General features: G+C 38.8%; 1 protein-coding gene across 1 annotated transcript in view; it reads right to left on the bottom strand.

Moving 5' to 3' along the window:
• Positions 1 to 684: 684 nt before the first annotated feature.
• The window catches only part of MOCOS (molybdenum cofactor sulfurase), a 225,107-nt gene continuing 207,980 nt past the window's right edge, over positions 685 to 17,811 (bottom strand). The window contains exons 11-15 of the mRNA XM_059815648.1: positions 15,954 to 16,078; positions 15,233 to 15,338; positions 11,145 to 11,271; positions 8,689 to 8,793; positions 685 to 1,348 (exon numbers count right to left, since the gene is read on the bottom strand). Coding sequence (XP_059671631.1) covers positions 1,202 to 1,348; positions 8,689 to 8,793; positions 11,145 to 11,271; positions 15,233 to 15,338; positions 15,954 to 16,078 — 610 coding nt within the window. The 3' untranslated portion in view covers positions 685 to 1,201. The remainder of the gene's footprint in view (positions 1,349 to 8,688; positions 8,794 to 11,144; positions 11,272 to 15,232; positions 15,339 to 15,953; positions 16,079 to 17,811) is intronic.

The raw sequence follows: 17,811 nt of genomic DNA, 5'->3' as shown, positions 1-17,811 counted from the left end.
CCAGAAGGACTTCCTGGAAGCATGAAATCACCCTGTGGCTGGCTGGACATATGTTGGGGGTCATAAAACAGCTGGCCTCAATACATTCAGTCTTGCATTACATTGACTTTTCATGTGGTTTTTTGCTGTGTGGCTCACTTTATTTATTTTTTTAATTTTCACAATAATTGATATTCTAGACTAAGTCCTAGGTTTCAGACATTTGCTCTCAGGAATCAGAAGGCATGAGTCATATTTAGGAGAGTAAAGAACTCAAAAGCCTTCTAAGAAGGACATTGTCAAATGCACAAAGATAAGAAAAAAGAATACTTTGACTTGTTCGGGATGGAGAAGCATCCAAACTATCAAGAGTTCCCTTAGGTGGCCATTAGAGACTGCTGAGGATAAACAAAGTTTGTAGAGAAACCATGACTGTATTAGCTGAAAAATCTCTAATTAGAAAAAAGGTGTCAACATCCACAAATATGTAAGGAAACAAGGGTGTTGGAAGTTATCACATAAAATAAATCAGATGGAAAAGTAGCAAACAGGAACGCGAGAAAGAAGTCGAGAACAAATGGATGAAATTGCTTCACGTTTTGCAAACAGCATACTGAATATTCACTGATCTTTGTGCCTTTCGGCATCCTCTCACACCACTACCGAAGGGGGAGACACAGATTTTCCAATAACAGTTCTCTCTTCTCCAGTGCTTTCAGACTGTCTACACATCACCTTCAGTTTCATTTTTGAAAAGCTGAATGGACCGCTACTCCAATGCCACTCTCCCACTGTTCCCATCCCACCCACATTGTTTCTAAAATATGTCCTACATCCTCTCTCCCAATTGTGGTTTTAACAAAGCAACATAAGGAAGTAGTGTATTGTTGTGTTTACTTTCCTTCATTGAGATGTGGGTTTCTAACAACGATGTTGGGCTTGTCTGGGGAGTCATCCACAAGTAAAACTTGATCAAACCTGTTGCATCCTGAAGCAATTGAGCAAAATAGAGTTATGGCTGCTGTAACCTAATCACAAGCAAAAACATGTAGGTGAGCTGTAATTATCAAGGGTTCTGCCATCTGATAACATTTACAGCAAACAGAAAACTAAAGACTTAAACCAGAAGCAAACGAGTGGAAGCTTTTTCTTTTTTTTTTTGAATAACTGACTCCTGACTTTTCCCTGGAGTTGCATATAAATCTCATCTCCACCAGAGAAGCTATCCTGAACATTTTTCTTCACTGGATGTCGGGGGCTGAATTTCTGTATTCTCCTTCAGCACTGGAAGTACTTCAGACCCAACCGATAAAATATCTGGAAAGGGTGAGTGCAAGGGCTGGTTCATCAGGTATATGCCAAAGTTTGTCTGAAAAAAGCAAAATATTTATTGAGACGCAACTCTTGTTAAACTAATCAGATCTATAGAGGATCTCGCAACCCAGATATGTTTAGAAAAACAATACTGCTTTAAGAATAAGGAGGTATGTACTATCTCCATGTAATTAAGAACATTTATAGCTAATTAACTATAATAGACTGGTAAACAAAAGCTAACCCCATGCTATTCAAGAAGAATACCTTAAGTAAGTGGATAAATAACATAGTATTTCATCATGAGTTCCATAGTATCATATATGTAATTCACACTCCCTCACAGTCTTGCCATTTAATGACTGTTCTGGCTTCTTGACTAATACAGTTAATGCATTATCACAAATAAAGGCTAGGCAGCACGAGAATGCATGTATGTTCAAACAGTGAGGAAAAGTCTTGCATGTTCTACCATGAATTACTTGCTTTGTTAACAGAACTTCGTTCTGTCTAGCCTTAGTGAATTTCGCTTCATTTCTTTTTATGAATATTTTAGTATATTTTACAGAAATTATTCAGAAAGTTTGTTTTATTAGGACTACCACTTGTTATCTGTCATTACCTGTGAAGCCATCCTACCTAAATATTAGAAATACTTAGATATGTGTCCTTGTGATACTGAATAATAAAGAAAAGAGGAACCTAATAACCACTTCACTCACTGACCATACAACCCTCGCAGGCACCAAAAACGTGATCTGAGTGTCTGCACTCTTAGGAGTGGTCTTAATCTTAAGCATGTTGAACATCATTACAGTTGTAGCTGTGAACAGCTGGGTGTGATCTGGAAATGTCACAGTAAGACGCTAGTGTGTTTTTGTGGTTTTGCTTTCCAACAGTGGAGAATTTAGAAATGCACAAGAAACAGACTTGCAATCTCATGATAATATTTTCCAAATTATTAGATAATAGTTAATTGAAGTAAATGTATGTAAAGTAAGAAATAAAGGAATGCTGAAGACCATGTTAAATTGATAATTGATTTGTAGACTTCAGAATGTCTTTGCTCTTCAAACTGAGGACCTTGGAAACCCAATACTAATTTTCTTGTCTTTTTTTACAGGTTTCAGTAAAAAGTATTTTGTATTGGTAGGCTACAACCAAAATTTACCAGTCATTCTAAAGTGTAAAGTAAATAAATAAGCAAATGACATTAATTTGGTACTTCTGAAAAAATAAATTTTAAAAACAAAACTCTGTTCTCCATTTCCTGATTACATTTACTGCCATTGTTCAGATCATTGATCCTGAAATTGAGGGAATTATATTTACAGCAGGTTTAGAAAAATATACTAGGTAAAAGGAATTGCAAGAAATTAAAAAAATAGCGTTAGCTGAATTTAAGGGAGCGTATTTGACAGACTAAATATGAAGACAGTATGTTTTCTCTTGTTCTTGCACTATATAGTTAAATAAAGATACAGTAACGAGGTAACACGAAACAGCTTTTAGTCTTTGAGGAATTAGCAAGTGGTAAGGCTGAGACCTACTCCCAAGTAAGAGAGATGCTGTAAAGCAGAGATCTATCCAAACATTGCCTCACGCTCTGAATTTGGGTCTTTCAGTTTCATTTGTAATCCTAAACATTAAAAAGAAAACCAGCTCCCAAGCAGAGTTTTTTGGCTACTTCTGCTATTCCTTCATCTCGCTGACATTTCACATATATGGGCAATGAGCTGGACCTGATCAGGCCTATCCTATTAGCAACACTTTTTGGATACCTGTGACCATAATGGTGTCAACACTGGTGGACACAGGGTAGTTCCTTATGGTCAGTGTTCTAGTATTTAATGCTGAGGAATGACTGCAACACAGGAAGATCCCAATCCTCTAGCTCAGTGACTGTGTTGGATCAACCATGATGCTAAAATGGTAAGTTAGTAACTGTTTCTTTTAAAATATTAAAGTACATAGTATTATTTTTCCATTCTTGCTTTTCTTTTATTTGTTGACAAGTTGTGGTTTCTCTATTGGCAAAAATGATGTGTTTTTCAGCCTTGTGGTTAATAACCTGGCTTTACTTCCTATACCCTACTGCAAAAATGGCAGTTGCCATAATTTTGTTGTTTTAAAAAATCTGGCAATCATAAAACAAATATTGTAAAATGAGTATTAGTCCATGCTACAGCACATTTCACACAGGAAGGAATTTTATAACTCATCCATGTAAATTAACCTATTTGACACATGAGAAGTTTTTATTTATATTTACTGTATTGACGTCTTGATTTATCTTAAAATGAGACTAAAATAAATCTGGGCAGATTGTTCACTGTGGAGAATTTAATTTACCAATTTTTCTATTGTTGTGAATCATTTAGCAAGATTTTTTTTCTTAAAGCACTTTAAACCGTTCAGAATTCTTTAAGAAAAGGCATGTGTGAATACACGTTACCTTCAGGAGTTCTCAAATACTATTTTAATCCTGGTCCTTAGTATTTCCCTACTCTGACTGGGCATCTGAAGTTTCACGGTATTTTTTTCAGTGCTGATACTGGGTGATGCCTAAGGAGTTTTCATGGTGATGGTATACTGATGGTATATATATTTTAGTACTAATACCTGCTTGGAATTGCTGACCTCTTTCTTTGGTGAATGTTCTTAAGACCAAAAATTAGCCTGTGATTACCAGAAGTGTATTTAATATCTTTTAAGTAAATTTCCTTGTTTTTTCAATAATTACAAATATTGACTCAGCAAATACTGATAATAGCACCCCCTCCACCCCAAGCAACCACAAAAGCTGTGCATCCTGCCATTTCAGCTCTGTTTCAAGAGAAAGATAAAATGTAGAAATTGGCCCTTCTCCCATTTCACTGTTGAAAAATGAGGCTTTCAGATGCAGAGATTACAGCCTGCAGAGTTATTACAATGAACTGCATAATCTCTCTCTGCTGTTGCTACCTCTTCCTGACTTCAAGGGCATTTTATTCTGCATGTAACCTCCCCAGAACACACCAAGAACAGGGCAGGGAGTGCTGGACTGTGAGTTCTGTGGCTTTATCCGTTCGGTATTCTGATGGCAGTAGGGGCTTTTCCCATCACTCTTAAACTTCACATGGACAAAATATGTAAAGCTTCTTGATTGGTAAAAAGCACAACACTTCACTGCTGGGAGAAATAGATAAAATGTATTTATTCTTGCCAAGAGTGAATCATATGATAGTCACTACGCTCACTTAAAGGAGGAGCTATAAAATGCTGTCATTCTTGCATGTTATTTCAAGTACATTTACTGGATCAACAGTAATATGCACTGCTTAGGTATTCACTGACAGAGAAATATCCTGGGTGCAGTATCTCCTTCTGTAAGACAGAAACCTGACAAAGGCTGAGATGCGATGCCTTCAAGCTACAGCTCCTAAACAATTACTTAATTCAGACTAGCACTTGGTAGGGAAAATGCCCTGCTAGAATGTGTAACAAGCATATGAGTGATACTGCATGGTAAAACTTAGCTTTGGATAGATGAGTTCTGGATTTCACTCCTGGATGTAGATCCCAGCTGCCTTCTCCCAATAGATAAATTTACCTGTTCATGTCTGCTCATTTTATTCGTACAATAACATAACCTCCCTCCCATGAAAAGTTTCTGAGATGCAATTATTAAAGCCAAATATTTTTTTTTTTAATGTAAGGCTGTTTTATTAGCTCTGGATTCACCAAAACTTATTAGTAAAACCTTACAAAATAGAAGAGTGGAAGTACTCACTTTCAACATGCTGATTTTTCATATTGGAAAAAAGGGAAACTTTTAACTTGGTGTCAAAAACCCCCATCTTGTTCTGTTGAAAATATCTGGACAGCAGAATGTTTTCCTAAGAACTGATTTTCTACCTTAAAAAAATGCATTTTCCAGTTCAGCCACCAATGAGAAAAGACAACCATATTATTTCAGAAGTCTATTAATTACATTAATCACTGCAAATATTCCAGATCTTTGGATGAAAAGCATTGCATAGTGTAAAGCCCTGCATTACTATGAAAAGGATGATAATGACGCAGCAGATAAGAGAAGTCATTTGCTCTCCTTGCTAACATTTAAGTAAGCAATCCAGAGGCAGGGCGTCTAATTCTGCAGGGAAAGCAGCTCTCCCAAGGCACAATGAGATGCATAAAGGAGGATCAACAGCCTGCAGGAAAAAACACAAGCCTTTCAGTGTATGAGGGCATGTGCAAACATAATGGATTTCCCTTAACGTACAGCTATCCATAAATTTATGCTGGGGCAGACTGCTAATGTAATCCCCTTTGCTACCTTGACAGCAAGTCCCAGCTTATAGCACTGCTGCAAATCTACCCACAGGGCTTCCGCTATTGTTAGCATTAAACTGCATCTGCAAAACACAGAAGACGGGCAAGAATTCAATGTTCTCTCCTTTCTGTCTATGTGTGTTTTGCATCAGGTGGTGACGCATGTGAAACAGCTTGTGGCTATTTTTATGCTATTTGTTTAATGTAGTTATCTAGTCTTTCGTAGTCTCCTGCAGTAACAGAGAGAGCTCTGTCACAAAAGGAGAGCTCATTTTTCCTTTTCAGTCAAAAATTACAGAAGGAATCCTTAATGAGTGTTTCTTCAGAACTGATGGTAGCAGAGCTCAAGTTCGCTTTGTAGAGGTGTTTGCGGTTTATTTCAAACAATGTGATAAAAGGTTTCATAAAAAGTAGCTGGCTAGGCTTTGGTACCCTGCTTTACATTTATCAGGAAACATGCAAATTGCTTGTGTGGCTAATTACAGTAGCTGGTTCTGACTTTCAGCTGCAATCCATCTGTGCAAAGACTCAATCTTTTAACTTGGAGCACCAGAGTCTCAGGGGGATGGAGAAAAATATGATTTCAGAAATAAGTATTGAACCACCTTTTACAAGCCCTACTTTATTTAGCTCATTATTGAGGTTCATTGGCAATGCTGTCATTTGGGCCACCAGTTTGATAAAGTTCAATGTATTTTTCCAGGTTGGTGTTTTTGGAAAAACAAAACAAAATGGTAAATATTGACATCTGGCTCTCTTGTTAAGCATTCAGGATTTGCTATTCATTCGTATGTGCGGTATCTTTAATGTTTTGGAAATCAAACAACTACAACAGCCTTTCAAAAATATCGGTTCCCCTTGTACTGGGAAACTAGCTTAAATCTTATTTTGCTGCATTTGTTTTTTGTAGTTCGAATCACATTATTGACAGCTGGGAACAAACACTGCTAAATGCCTTTACTGAATCTGTATCTGATTAAAAAAGAAAATGAAGTCTATTAGATGACTCCTTAACAGAAAAGCGCATGTTAGAGACATGAGTCACCACAGGATTAGCTCTGCAATTTAACACAGTCACATGAACTCAGATGTTTTCTCCCTCCCTGCTGCGAACTGTGAAAGGTTGGATCAATGTCCTCTGCTAGGTCTGCTTAGCACACTGAAGATGCCATTGTCCTCAGGTACTACTCACTGATAACCAGCTGGTGACCATCACCCCACAGATGACTTGCAGGAGGGATGGGCTCGGAGGTCTTCTCAGACCAATTCAGGCAAAACTACCAGTTCAAACTACCTCTTTCAGCTGTCAGGCTAACCCAGAGGGCTTGGCCTTATGCAGAGCAGGGCATGCTCACAAGAGCCTGTCTGCCAGCAGCGCTGAAGGCTGGGAAAAATAAAAAAAGCTGAAGGCCTGGTTCTTTGCAGCATGAATATTGTTGCACAGCTGAGGGAAGCAGAGCACTCCCCCGCTGTGAATAGCAGCACTGTGCTCTGCAGCGCCTCGCCTTGCCGTGCATCTTTTATCTGGTGCCAGGTTGCTCTCAAGAGGCTGGATTGCTCTCTTTTCCTTAGTTCTATTTGAATGAGTTACTTGGTTCTAGGTGTGCTTGTATCAAGAAAATTTTTGCATTGCTGAGTTAATCAGAATGAAAGAGAAGCTCATCTTTGCTGCGGGAAACATGCAGGAGATCTTTTGCCTCTCCTGAGAATCTGTGTCCTGGATAGGGTTTTGTTGCCATTTGAGAAGGTCCCTGAATACAGAGTGCTTTCGCTCTACAGAGGATTCAAGTCATAATCCAGTAAAACACACGTGAGTAGAGAAAGTCCTCCGCATACTGCACCCCATGTAGCAGCTGGGCAGCATCCCTGCCCAGAGTGCCAGAATGGGTTGTGAAGTGTCCCAGATGTTCCAGCTGTGGCTTACCATTACCTGGAGAGGGCTCTTGCCCTCAGGCTACCCACCTGGAGCCAGGAGCTCATCTCACAACGGCACATATGCTGAGGTGATCTGGATGCCGAGAGCCTGCTGTGCAACCCTAAGTCATCTCAGGTCAGCTGGAAGCTGTGCCTAGACAGTCGGCCCCTGCCTGCTCGCCTCTCCCCTGTCTCACTCTGCACCAGGCGGCTGGCTCCGAGATGGAGCTGGCGGAGCTATTCACCAAGGATAACATTCATTGAAAATGTAGCCCTTTGTTTGCTTAATGAGTCACTGAGACAAATCAATTTATTATTTTTTCTCCAAACAAAGAATGCATTATTTGTAACTTGTTTGTGCATAGTTTGGGTGAGTAATTTTCAACCTATTTGTTAGTGCTCTGCCTCTGTTCTGTGCCCAGTCTCTGGTGTTCGGCTGGTATTGGCGAGACTTCTGAGTCCTGACTGGCTAACGAACTTTTGCAACAGAAGTTTAATGAACAGGAAGCAATGAATTTAAAGTAAGGATTTTCAGCTAAATAAACACTTATGAGGAGGTTTGTGAAGCTTTTGGGATGCCAAACTGTCTAGCCATCGTCTGAGCACTCTCAATTCCAAGCAAGCAATGCAACCTTCGGAAGCAGAAGGACTCCAAACTAACGCCTGTATTTCACATTTCTTCTCCAGTCCCTTTCTTAATCAATTACTCTCCACTTTGACTGTATTCGCATCTGCTCTGTTTTTCCTGGTAAGTGGTTTCTCACAGTAAGAATAAAGTTTAGTCTTAACATGCTAACTGTATCATTTCAAATGCTTTCTAATTTTTCTGCAGATTTCTCTTCTTGAATAACATCAGAACATCAGCTTCTGTTTTCCAAGACCAAAATAAACACATTGTAAAGCGGTACATACTGAATAAAAGCAAGCACAGTAAAAAAACAATGCATATTAACAGTCAATTTCTGAATAAAAAACATGTTGAGCATTTTATGGAAATAAACCACGTCATATCTGGGTTGTAAGTGCATCTTCTTTTTACTGAAAAAACAAATGGTAACGATTAGCGTAACAACTTAATCGTGAATATTCTCTCAGCAGATATTTCACTACGCATGCAGTGAAGTCGCTACATCTTTCTATACGGCTATTTTGGAGTACTGTACTGACCTTTCTACCTCTGGCAGCAGACAGAGACTGCAGAAATTCTTTGTTTCGTTCCCCAGACTGTTGATCAATGCAGATTATTTGACATCTGCTACACGGACCCACAACCTGAAATTTCAGTTAAAGAAGGTTCACAGATGTATATCAAAGCAGTACAACACAGAACAGTACAAGCTTCTGACCATCATAATATCTTACAAACATATCTTTCACATACTTTTCCTGTGTTCTTTTATGCTTTAATTATGTAAGAGGTCAGGCATGTTCACCTAACGTAGGTACATTTTTCAAAGGGTCTACTTGCGAAGGTCTCACTGATATTTTTAATTCCCCTTTTCATTTTCTTTCTGTTCAGGAAAACTTTCCCAGAGATGGAAGCTAAGAAATCAAAAGCATTTACATATTTATATTTCCTGATGGTTTCACTTCACCTTCAGGCTGGTAGGGCTACCTGCCCAAAGGGGAACTGAATACAAAATCAAGCTAGCGCCTCAGGATTTAACCCAAGGATGATTTTCTGGCAGTTCAACTAACAGGGTTTGGTTTACATTGTTTCAGTGCAGCTGAAACACACAATAATATCCCCCATTCTTTCTTATAGGCATAGCACTTGTAGATAATTAGAATGCAAGATGTAACTTTTCACAAGTTTATATAATCAGAAGGAATAATGAGAACCTCTACTGTAACATCATAGAGAGCATGGTTCTTAAAGTTAATTCTTGTTTGAACTAGGGTGTGTTTTTAGGGAAAAAAAACTGCAATGAACTTCTTACCTTTTAAAGCACTAAAATTAAGAAGGAAGACATATTCCAGTTTCCCTTAATATTGCAACCCTAACTTTAGCAAAGCTGTAGGTTATAGAAACTAACTGTCTTAACAGTATCTCAATATGCACATTCTACTTTCATAAAATGTGTTATAAATTTCAAATAGGGCAAATAATTAAACCTGACACTGTAAACATTTTTATACGCTGATCTGAAGTGCTATTTCAGTTCTTTAGGTACATCTAGAACTGCTTGTACAACTTTTCAGTGTAATCATCAAAACCATACATTTGGCTCAGTTTTTTCAGAAGATGACTTTCCACAGCTTTAATATTTTATTGAAAGAAGAAGAAAACAAGACAGAGAAGGAAGTATTTTTCCCTGCTTTGCTTTGTTCAACAGCTGCTTCTACCATTTTCCTGGCATCAAGTACCATTAACATAATTTCTACTGTTACTGCATCAGTAACTGAATAAGGACCTAGAAGAGAATGGAAAAGACAATGCAAGTTGCATAAGCCTTTCTATTTTCAGCTTGCATTCTTGAAGTATTTCAATGCCAGAAACAGGAATGCCTTTTTATTCTGTAGTTTTACAGTATATTCCAGACCAGGATCCTAAGCTGAGATCCCTAGTGCAATTCCAGCCTCCAACAAGCTATACACCAAGGATTTTGTCCTCATCTGCTACCTAAAGAAATTTTTCCTCAATTTTCTGTAACTCGTATTACAGCTTACTGACGAAAGTATACATAAGAGAGCAGATAAGTCATAATTTCCACCCCTGCTGAAAAAATGGCCTTTCCATTTCTTACAATATGCTGACCAGAAAGAAATAGGAGTGATGTCTATCACAGCTTCTAGATCTGACTTTAGCGCTTCTGTTATTCACACCTTCATTATAACCCCCAAGAAAACAATGAATAAGTCACTTTCACATCCTAGGCAATGCATTTTCAAACACCTATTTCATACCTAAGGACCAGACAAATCCAATAGAACATGGAATACATTTGTGCATCATTCCCTTAGGTTTCATGTGTAGCTTCTTCATGGATCCGTTGTTGACCTTTTTCTCGAAAGACTGTATTTGCCAACAAGTCTAACTCTTCAGCATTTTCCTTACAGTACAAAGCACATTATGTTGTTAGATATGCTATGAAGCATAACATACGAAAAAACCCTACCAGGCCTGACTTAGAAATATGTCTTGAATGGAGATTAAGACATAATGCGTACAACAGAGGGCAACAGACAGTGATCGTTCACTTGTATTCATGTCCAGTCTTTTGGCTGTCAGTTGCTTGATGAGCAGCAATCCGAGGTTACATGCAGACTATTATGCTTAACAGCAACCAGTATTCCCTCGTGACATGCTGGCTAAATATTTGCTCCAAACTGCCTCAAAACAGTGATTATTTTTCTGCTCAGTTGGATAGAGGTGGGAAATTTTATGAATTATGAAATTAAAAAAAAAGGTGTGGAGAAATACGTCAAAACCTCTCAATTATATTGAAGCATGTTTGCCACAGGTCACAGTATGTTTGGTTTTTTTACACACTTCATAAATTTCATCTACACAAACTGTGCTGCCTGTGTTCTAGTCAAAGCCTTGCAAAAATTGCTCTGTCTGCAGGGGTCAAAATACTTTGTGATAGACTGGGACTAGGTCAAGGGAGATGAGTTCGTACCTGGAATCGCAGAGCACCTATTGAAATTTCAGCCCACTCTTCTTCTTCAAAGGACTCTGGTGCACTGATGACAATGTTGGCACGGAAACGTTGGAGTAATTCCTCTGTTTCCAATGGCTCTTCCAATCTGTCTCACAGAGTTGACAGAGAAAAAGAAAAAATGAGGTTTATTAACTAGTTCTGCACTAGATATTTGTGCTGTAAGAATCTAGTGGCTAATATGATTCAGCAAATATTTCTCCAGAATAACCCGGACCAAGTTTTATTACAAAGGCTATGAAAAAGGCACAAAGTATTTAACTACAATTTCTAAGCCTTCCACTATAATTTGTAATCCTCTACGTGGCTTCTTCAGAGGTGTAACCTGGAACTGTGAAGTAGGTATGAAAGCATGTAGACAGGTGATTGTGAACAATGCATATGAGAAAATTCCTTAATAGTTACCATATGTAAAGCTAATGGCAACAAATGAAAAGATCTTTTAAGTTAGCAATCATTTGACTTATTAAATGCTTCTAAAAAGAAGGCAAATATAAAGTTATTCTGCACATGCTGCAGTGGCAAAAGGGACAAAAACATCACATGCTGAAGGTGAAAAAGGCCAGTAAAGGCATTTTATAAGATAACGTATTCCTCATATTATTATTATTTGCCTTTGGGATGCAGATTGAACCAAATGATCGGTGTTTTGAAAAAAATTAATCTCTCTGTGGCAATACCTCCCCCTCTTTACAAGCATTTGAATTGCCAGAGTGTAGATTTGTGTCAGTGCAGAGAACATATATGAGGCAGACAGAGCAGCAGACCGCATACAAATAGCAGAAATCTGGCCATACCTTTGAATTGTCATTCTTCACTCTCCTTCTAAAGGAGAACATGACCAGTACCAGAAAAAAAGACAGCCCTACAATTTGAAAGGGAGTTCTCTCAGCGCCATTGTTAGTGGGGAAAAGCATTTCTTTTTGCATTAGCTATTATGGACACGAACAACTTTCCATACTCCATCAACTGTGGTCTGACAACTTTGGGGCATGACACCCTACAGCAGAGACAGAAACCTCGGTAAGTAGTTAAAAAAGAAGTTTCTGTCCTGGAAAAAAATATTTTAAAAAAGTAAGGACATACAGTTTACAATGTGTTTTAACTAAAATGAGGAAAAACATGCAAAATCAAAGCACAGGGAAAACCGTTCACATCAGGCAGTCTTGATAGAAGAGGCCTGTTAGGTGAAAAAAAGAGCTTGATTTTATTTAAAACAGGCTGGATGATCTTCTTTAGCAGACAAACGTGCATAAGGATAAACTGCCTGTGCAGACTTTCAGTCAAACGACACCGAGCCTTCGCTGTTCACAAGGGCACCAGCAGCCTGGGGGTAGAAAGTGGGATGGGAAGCTGAAGGGCTACAGGTTTTCCCTTGAGATCCCACAAGCAATCCATGGCTGAGACACAATTTGTAATGATTGCAGGAGACAGGAGCCAGCAGAAGGTGTAAACTATGCTGATGCTCAGACAGACAGGGAGGAAAATAGCAGCTAGACATGAACAAGTTCAGTTATGCTGTTGTGCTTTCTAGCTTTGCTGTGGGCTCTTGGAGCTTGGATGCTGTGTAGCCTCTCATTTTGAAAGCATTTTGTGACATATCAGTGTTTGCCACTGGTAACGGTGGGGGCATCAAAAGTCCCAGTAACCTCAAAGCTGGGCCTGCAGCGTCCTGAGCCAGCTGCTGAAAACTATTTCTAGTTTCTACTGTTTTATCCCTTGCTGCTGATTCTCCAAGACTGCAATGCAACTACTAGTCTCTCTGCCTTCAACCTGCTCAGGCTCACCTCCAAAATACCCTACCTCTCCTGTGCCTATCCCCAGCCCTCAGAACTGCTTCTATTTACTTGGCTGCATGTATCTGAGTAAATGCCCATCATTTGCCGCCGCCCCCCCCCCCCCCCTTAAAACATGCATTGGCTGCACGGAGTGACAGGCACCTTCATCCTGCAAATCTCGAACCTGGATCTGTTGCGAAAATCAGTGTATTTTGCCAAAGCCAGCCTGGGTACTTTGGACTTTTTACAGTAGTGGGCCCTGCAATCCAGAACGCATTACATGTATTTAACAGGCAAACTTGAAAATTAGTATTTGCATCTTCAGGGGCATATTTCTAGCAAGAACATTTGCGCATAAGGCCAAGCCATGGGGATTTTCATGGAGGTGACCTGTAAAGGCAACACCAGAGAAGCAGATGTCTCCGTATACATATAGCTCTCCAACAGTATGTTACATTCTAATTTTTAATTAAGTTGCTGTTTCTTTTTTAGATCACCTCTCAAGAGCCAAGTGCAAACTGGAAGATTAATTTTTACTTACAGAAGATACAAAGAGAAATTATTAAAATTCAATTGAAGATTAAAATTGTTTTATAAATCTTAGCAGGTTTCCATTAAACAAAAATAAACCCACACGCCAAGAAGCTAAATAATACTTTCTAAAAAAGGAAAACATTTAATAAAGACCCATATGTGCAGATTCTGGGAAGTACATTGCACAGTTCAGTATTTGGAAAGTTCATACACCACAATTTAGTAATGGTGCAAAATGATGATGCTGTATATCCATGCTGAATTAATTTCCCCAGCACCCTGAGAAAGCACTGCATGGCAAAATAGGGAAGAGTTTTCCAACTTGGGCTGCAGAGCGGAAAGCAAGATGCTTCTCAGGTATCATGGCAGCTCCAGTCACATCTGGAGTTTCCTTTGAAGAAAAGGAGATTACAAGCCTAGTTGTACTGGAAGATATTAGGTGCAAAATCAGTGGATCATCTGACATTGCATGTTTTACTAAAGTTCCCTGTCCTCCTTCATCCTCACTTGCTGCTCCCTCTGGTGCCTTATTCCTCTCCTTTGCACTCAGATCCCTTGTCTGGAAGGTTCCTTACTGGGTATCACCACGGAAAAAGCCCAGTCTGATTAAGGGATGCCTGCAAGTGTTGTTCTCCCAAGGAGATGTAACCAAGCCAGTCAAGCCTCAAAAGATGGCATTAACTATCACTGAGAAAAGGTAGTCAAAATGTCTGAGAGATGGACTGATTCAAAACTTTTCCAGGAATTTTTCCCAGAGGAGCACTGCCATGATATGCTAAAACTGCCCAACTGTCTTCTCCTAAAGAGAGAAAACCCTCAGGCAATGCAAGCTCCAGTGGTCAGTAGTGATGCTTCATTCAGTCACTGTTTTTAAATCCTGAAGCTATATACATATCCTCCTACAGCTGTATATACATATATATTCTTCCCCTACTCAAAACAGGAATTTCAATGCAGGGGGCATGTTTGATGGCTGACTAAGAGGAGAGAAGGTAACTCCAAGCAGAGGCAGGGAAGTTTGGTGAGACAGGAAAAGGGGGCTCAGAGAAAAATGCCGGGGCTGTGGGATGCACAGCTATGATGGGAGGCCTTGAGGGCAGATTTTCTGCGGAATTTGAGCCTGTCCTCAAGAAACAGCAACTTTCTATTGTCAGCATACAAAAATTTAGTTGGTAATGGTTTCCTTATCTTTGAGCTGTGTGCTGGCTCAATGTTTCATTTGCTGCTTGTGTCTCCCACTTTTGTAGAAGTGAAGCCAAATTCAATTAAGAAATGAAACTAATCCAGTCCTGCAAGTAGTTTAAAATATTTCTGTTGTGAATGTTTGCTACAAATCTTAATCCTTCCCACAGGAAAGAAACAGTTCAGCAAGAAGCATGATTTTGTATTTTCACCTGCCAGATTTTTTATGTTGAGAAAACCTAATTTTCCTTGTTCTTCCCACAAATAGAAGTTGGCTGGTTCCCAATAGTCTCCTGCCACCAAATCATTTGACAAGAATTTTGTTTAAGTCTTCCTAAAGATGACTGGCAGAAAGATTATGTTCAAGCATTTAATCCAAATTTTCAGAAGTCATACAGGTATAAGTAATTATACCAGTTTAGTACCTATATATTTGTTGAACATTGAAAAGTAACTATCTCTAAATTTCCAGATAAAACAGTTACATTGGCATCTTATGGCAAGATTCTGGAATCCAAGACCGCTGACACACATTTGGAGACAGAAGGATCTTACCTTGCAGAAATATGTTCTTTCAGCTGCAGAATGCTTGCTATATTTATCAGGAGGTATTGTGCTTCATTCACAAGAGAGAGTGAGATGTTTGTAGCAAATGCCAGACCTAAAAAAATGAATTCAACATTCTATAATGATTGTTAAAAATCAGGAAGATTATACTAGTAATTTCACCTCATCTTTCCTTTGACCTTATTCATTCTCATTAAAAACTTATTCATTTGGCCTCAGACCCTAAGGAAAGATTCCAAGAATCCCCTCAAACCTGTAAATAATAGTGACAAATTGCATTTAGAAACTGAGATAGAGCTGAGATTTTACCAAATTTGTAAACCAATTTACAAGAGCAGTATCTATGGATTTTTGATGCTCTTTCCATCTGATCTTTTTTTATAATGAAATTTAGTCTAAGAATAAATTCTTTGTTTATAGATTTTTCATGATCATTTTTCAAAACAATCATTGAGTTTCCAGACAAAATCATGGTCATGATGATAAAAAACCCCCAGACTAGTGTATCTGTACATTTTCACCAAATATAACAAGTAGAAGGGCAGCATAAACACAGTTTGGGTATAAATGTACCCTTTGAAACCTACCAGATCAATATTGAATGACTCCTTCACCCTTTATCAGGGTAATTATATAGTCAGTATGAAGTCCATGAGCCTGATGTTTACTAAGTGAGGAATCAGAAATATTTTTAAGAATGACAACATACCTTTCGTATTTTTCTGATGCGACCTGTTTTTCGTGTCTGAACTTTGTCTTATCAAGCGACATGGACGACCAAGAAACAAAGAGAACCAGCCAGCAATTCTTTCTCCACAATCATATGTTTTTACCCTATTATGAGAAAAGAGGGACTTAGCAAAATTTGATTGCCCAAACATTAATTTGCAAAGCTGAAGATGAGTTACGAAGATGTTTATTCTGCTTCTTCCAATACAAAATACAGAATCTGTGTTCTCTGATGAGTGATAAAACAGAGATGTGAAGTTCTTCATAATTTTACCTCCCAGTTTCCTCAACTTTACTCTGTTAGTCTTGAAGTTAATATATTCATGAGATCTAGTTTAGTTTTATACAGAAAATTACTGTGGAATAAAGGATTAAATAATCGTAACACTCAAGACACTGACTCTGAAGTACAGTAACTGGTAGCCCATATTGCAATATCATAATACAGTATTATGAAAAAGTTATTCTCTGGTCTGTGCTTTTTACTAAAACAAAGATGATTAATCTGAGTTGAATTTAAAATTGTCCCAGTGTGCCACACCATATGTAATTATAATGATCTATATGTAATTTTAATTAACAATGATGTTAATTCCCTAATTTAATTCATGTTAGTACAGACACTCCACATTAAAACATGCCTCCACTAGCAGAGCCCGGGTATCTCTCTATCTAAAGATGGTTTCCATTACTAGTAAACTGTCTAGTGAGTCATGCAAGGCTGGCAATAGATTTGCTTTCTTTACCTGGATGTAATCTCTCCTAGAAGGATTTTGAGATCACCTCTCTCAGTTCAGGAAGGGCACAGATCAGACCACAGGGAAGTGATCCTATTTGCCATTAGATTCCTCAGCCCTGAGTAATCTTAATTTCATTCTTAAATTAGTTATCTGGGTTCCCCTCACAGATAACAGAAAGAGGTAAGTAGTTCCCACCTGTATTAGACCTCAGGATGGGATGACTCTCACTCTGGGAGTGTTTAACTCTCTCTATTGACTACAAAAGGAGATGTCACTGACATCTAACTTTTAAATGGCATAAACAGATAGGAGGAATGCAAATTCTCATGCTGATCTAGGCAGGATTCTTGTAGTAAGGAAAGTGAGGCAGCAGTGGTCCTATGCTCACCTTTTTGTCCTACCCAGCCAAAGAAGCTTATCTGCATGGAGACCATCTGCTTTGTGAAACAAGAAAACAGCTCCTCACAGCAAAAGATGCCAAGCCCTAGGATTGAGAGAAGAAGTGGCTTGGCTTTACAAAATGCTTTGTAGGTTCAGCTGAGTTACACAGGTAGAAAGCCAGGACAAGTGAAATCAAAGAGATTTTATAATCCTGCAGGGATCAGATCACTCTTCAGCGGTTGTTCCGAATTTTGATTGTAGTGCAGCTCTGCATCCCCTTCCCCACTCTGAGCCTGGACTGATGCCAACCACAGCTGCATCTAGCCGGAGATGTCCTAGAGTGGAAATGAAACTCTGGCATTATGAGATGCAGGCACTGTGGCAAGAAACAAGGGCCAAAAGGTGAGACTCCACATGAGATTCTACAGTCTGAGCTGAGCAGTTCCTGAGTCCTTGCTGGTCACTCTGTTAGGGAGAAGGCTGCTAATGAGAAGACATGAATCTTCCATGGTAACAGTACAGGTGAAACAAATTCCCCAAACACAGGTGCTAGGGGTATTTAAATTCTCTCCTGAGCCAATTACCTCTAGCAGCCTGCTGGGGATTAATACTGTATAAATCAGGATCAGTTTTGCCCTTTTTTTTTTTTTTTTTGTTTACACTTTTGAGTCACAGTGGCTGAGTTAGAGACACACAACGTTCTTAGTATTTCATCAA

This window comes from Gavia stellata, chromosome 3, assembly GCF_030936135.1.
Source record: "Gavia stellata isolate bGavSte3 chromosome 3, bGavSte3.hap2, whole genome shotgun sequence".
Taxonomy (NCBI): domain Eukaryota; kingdom Metazoa; phylum Chordata; class Aves; order Gaviiformes; family Gaviidae; genus Gavia; species Gavia stellata.
This window is presented reverse-complemented; position numbering and strand designations above follow the sequence as displayed.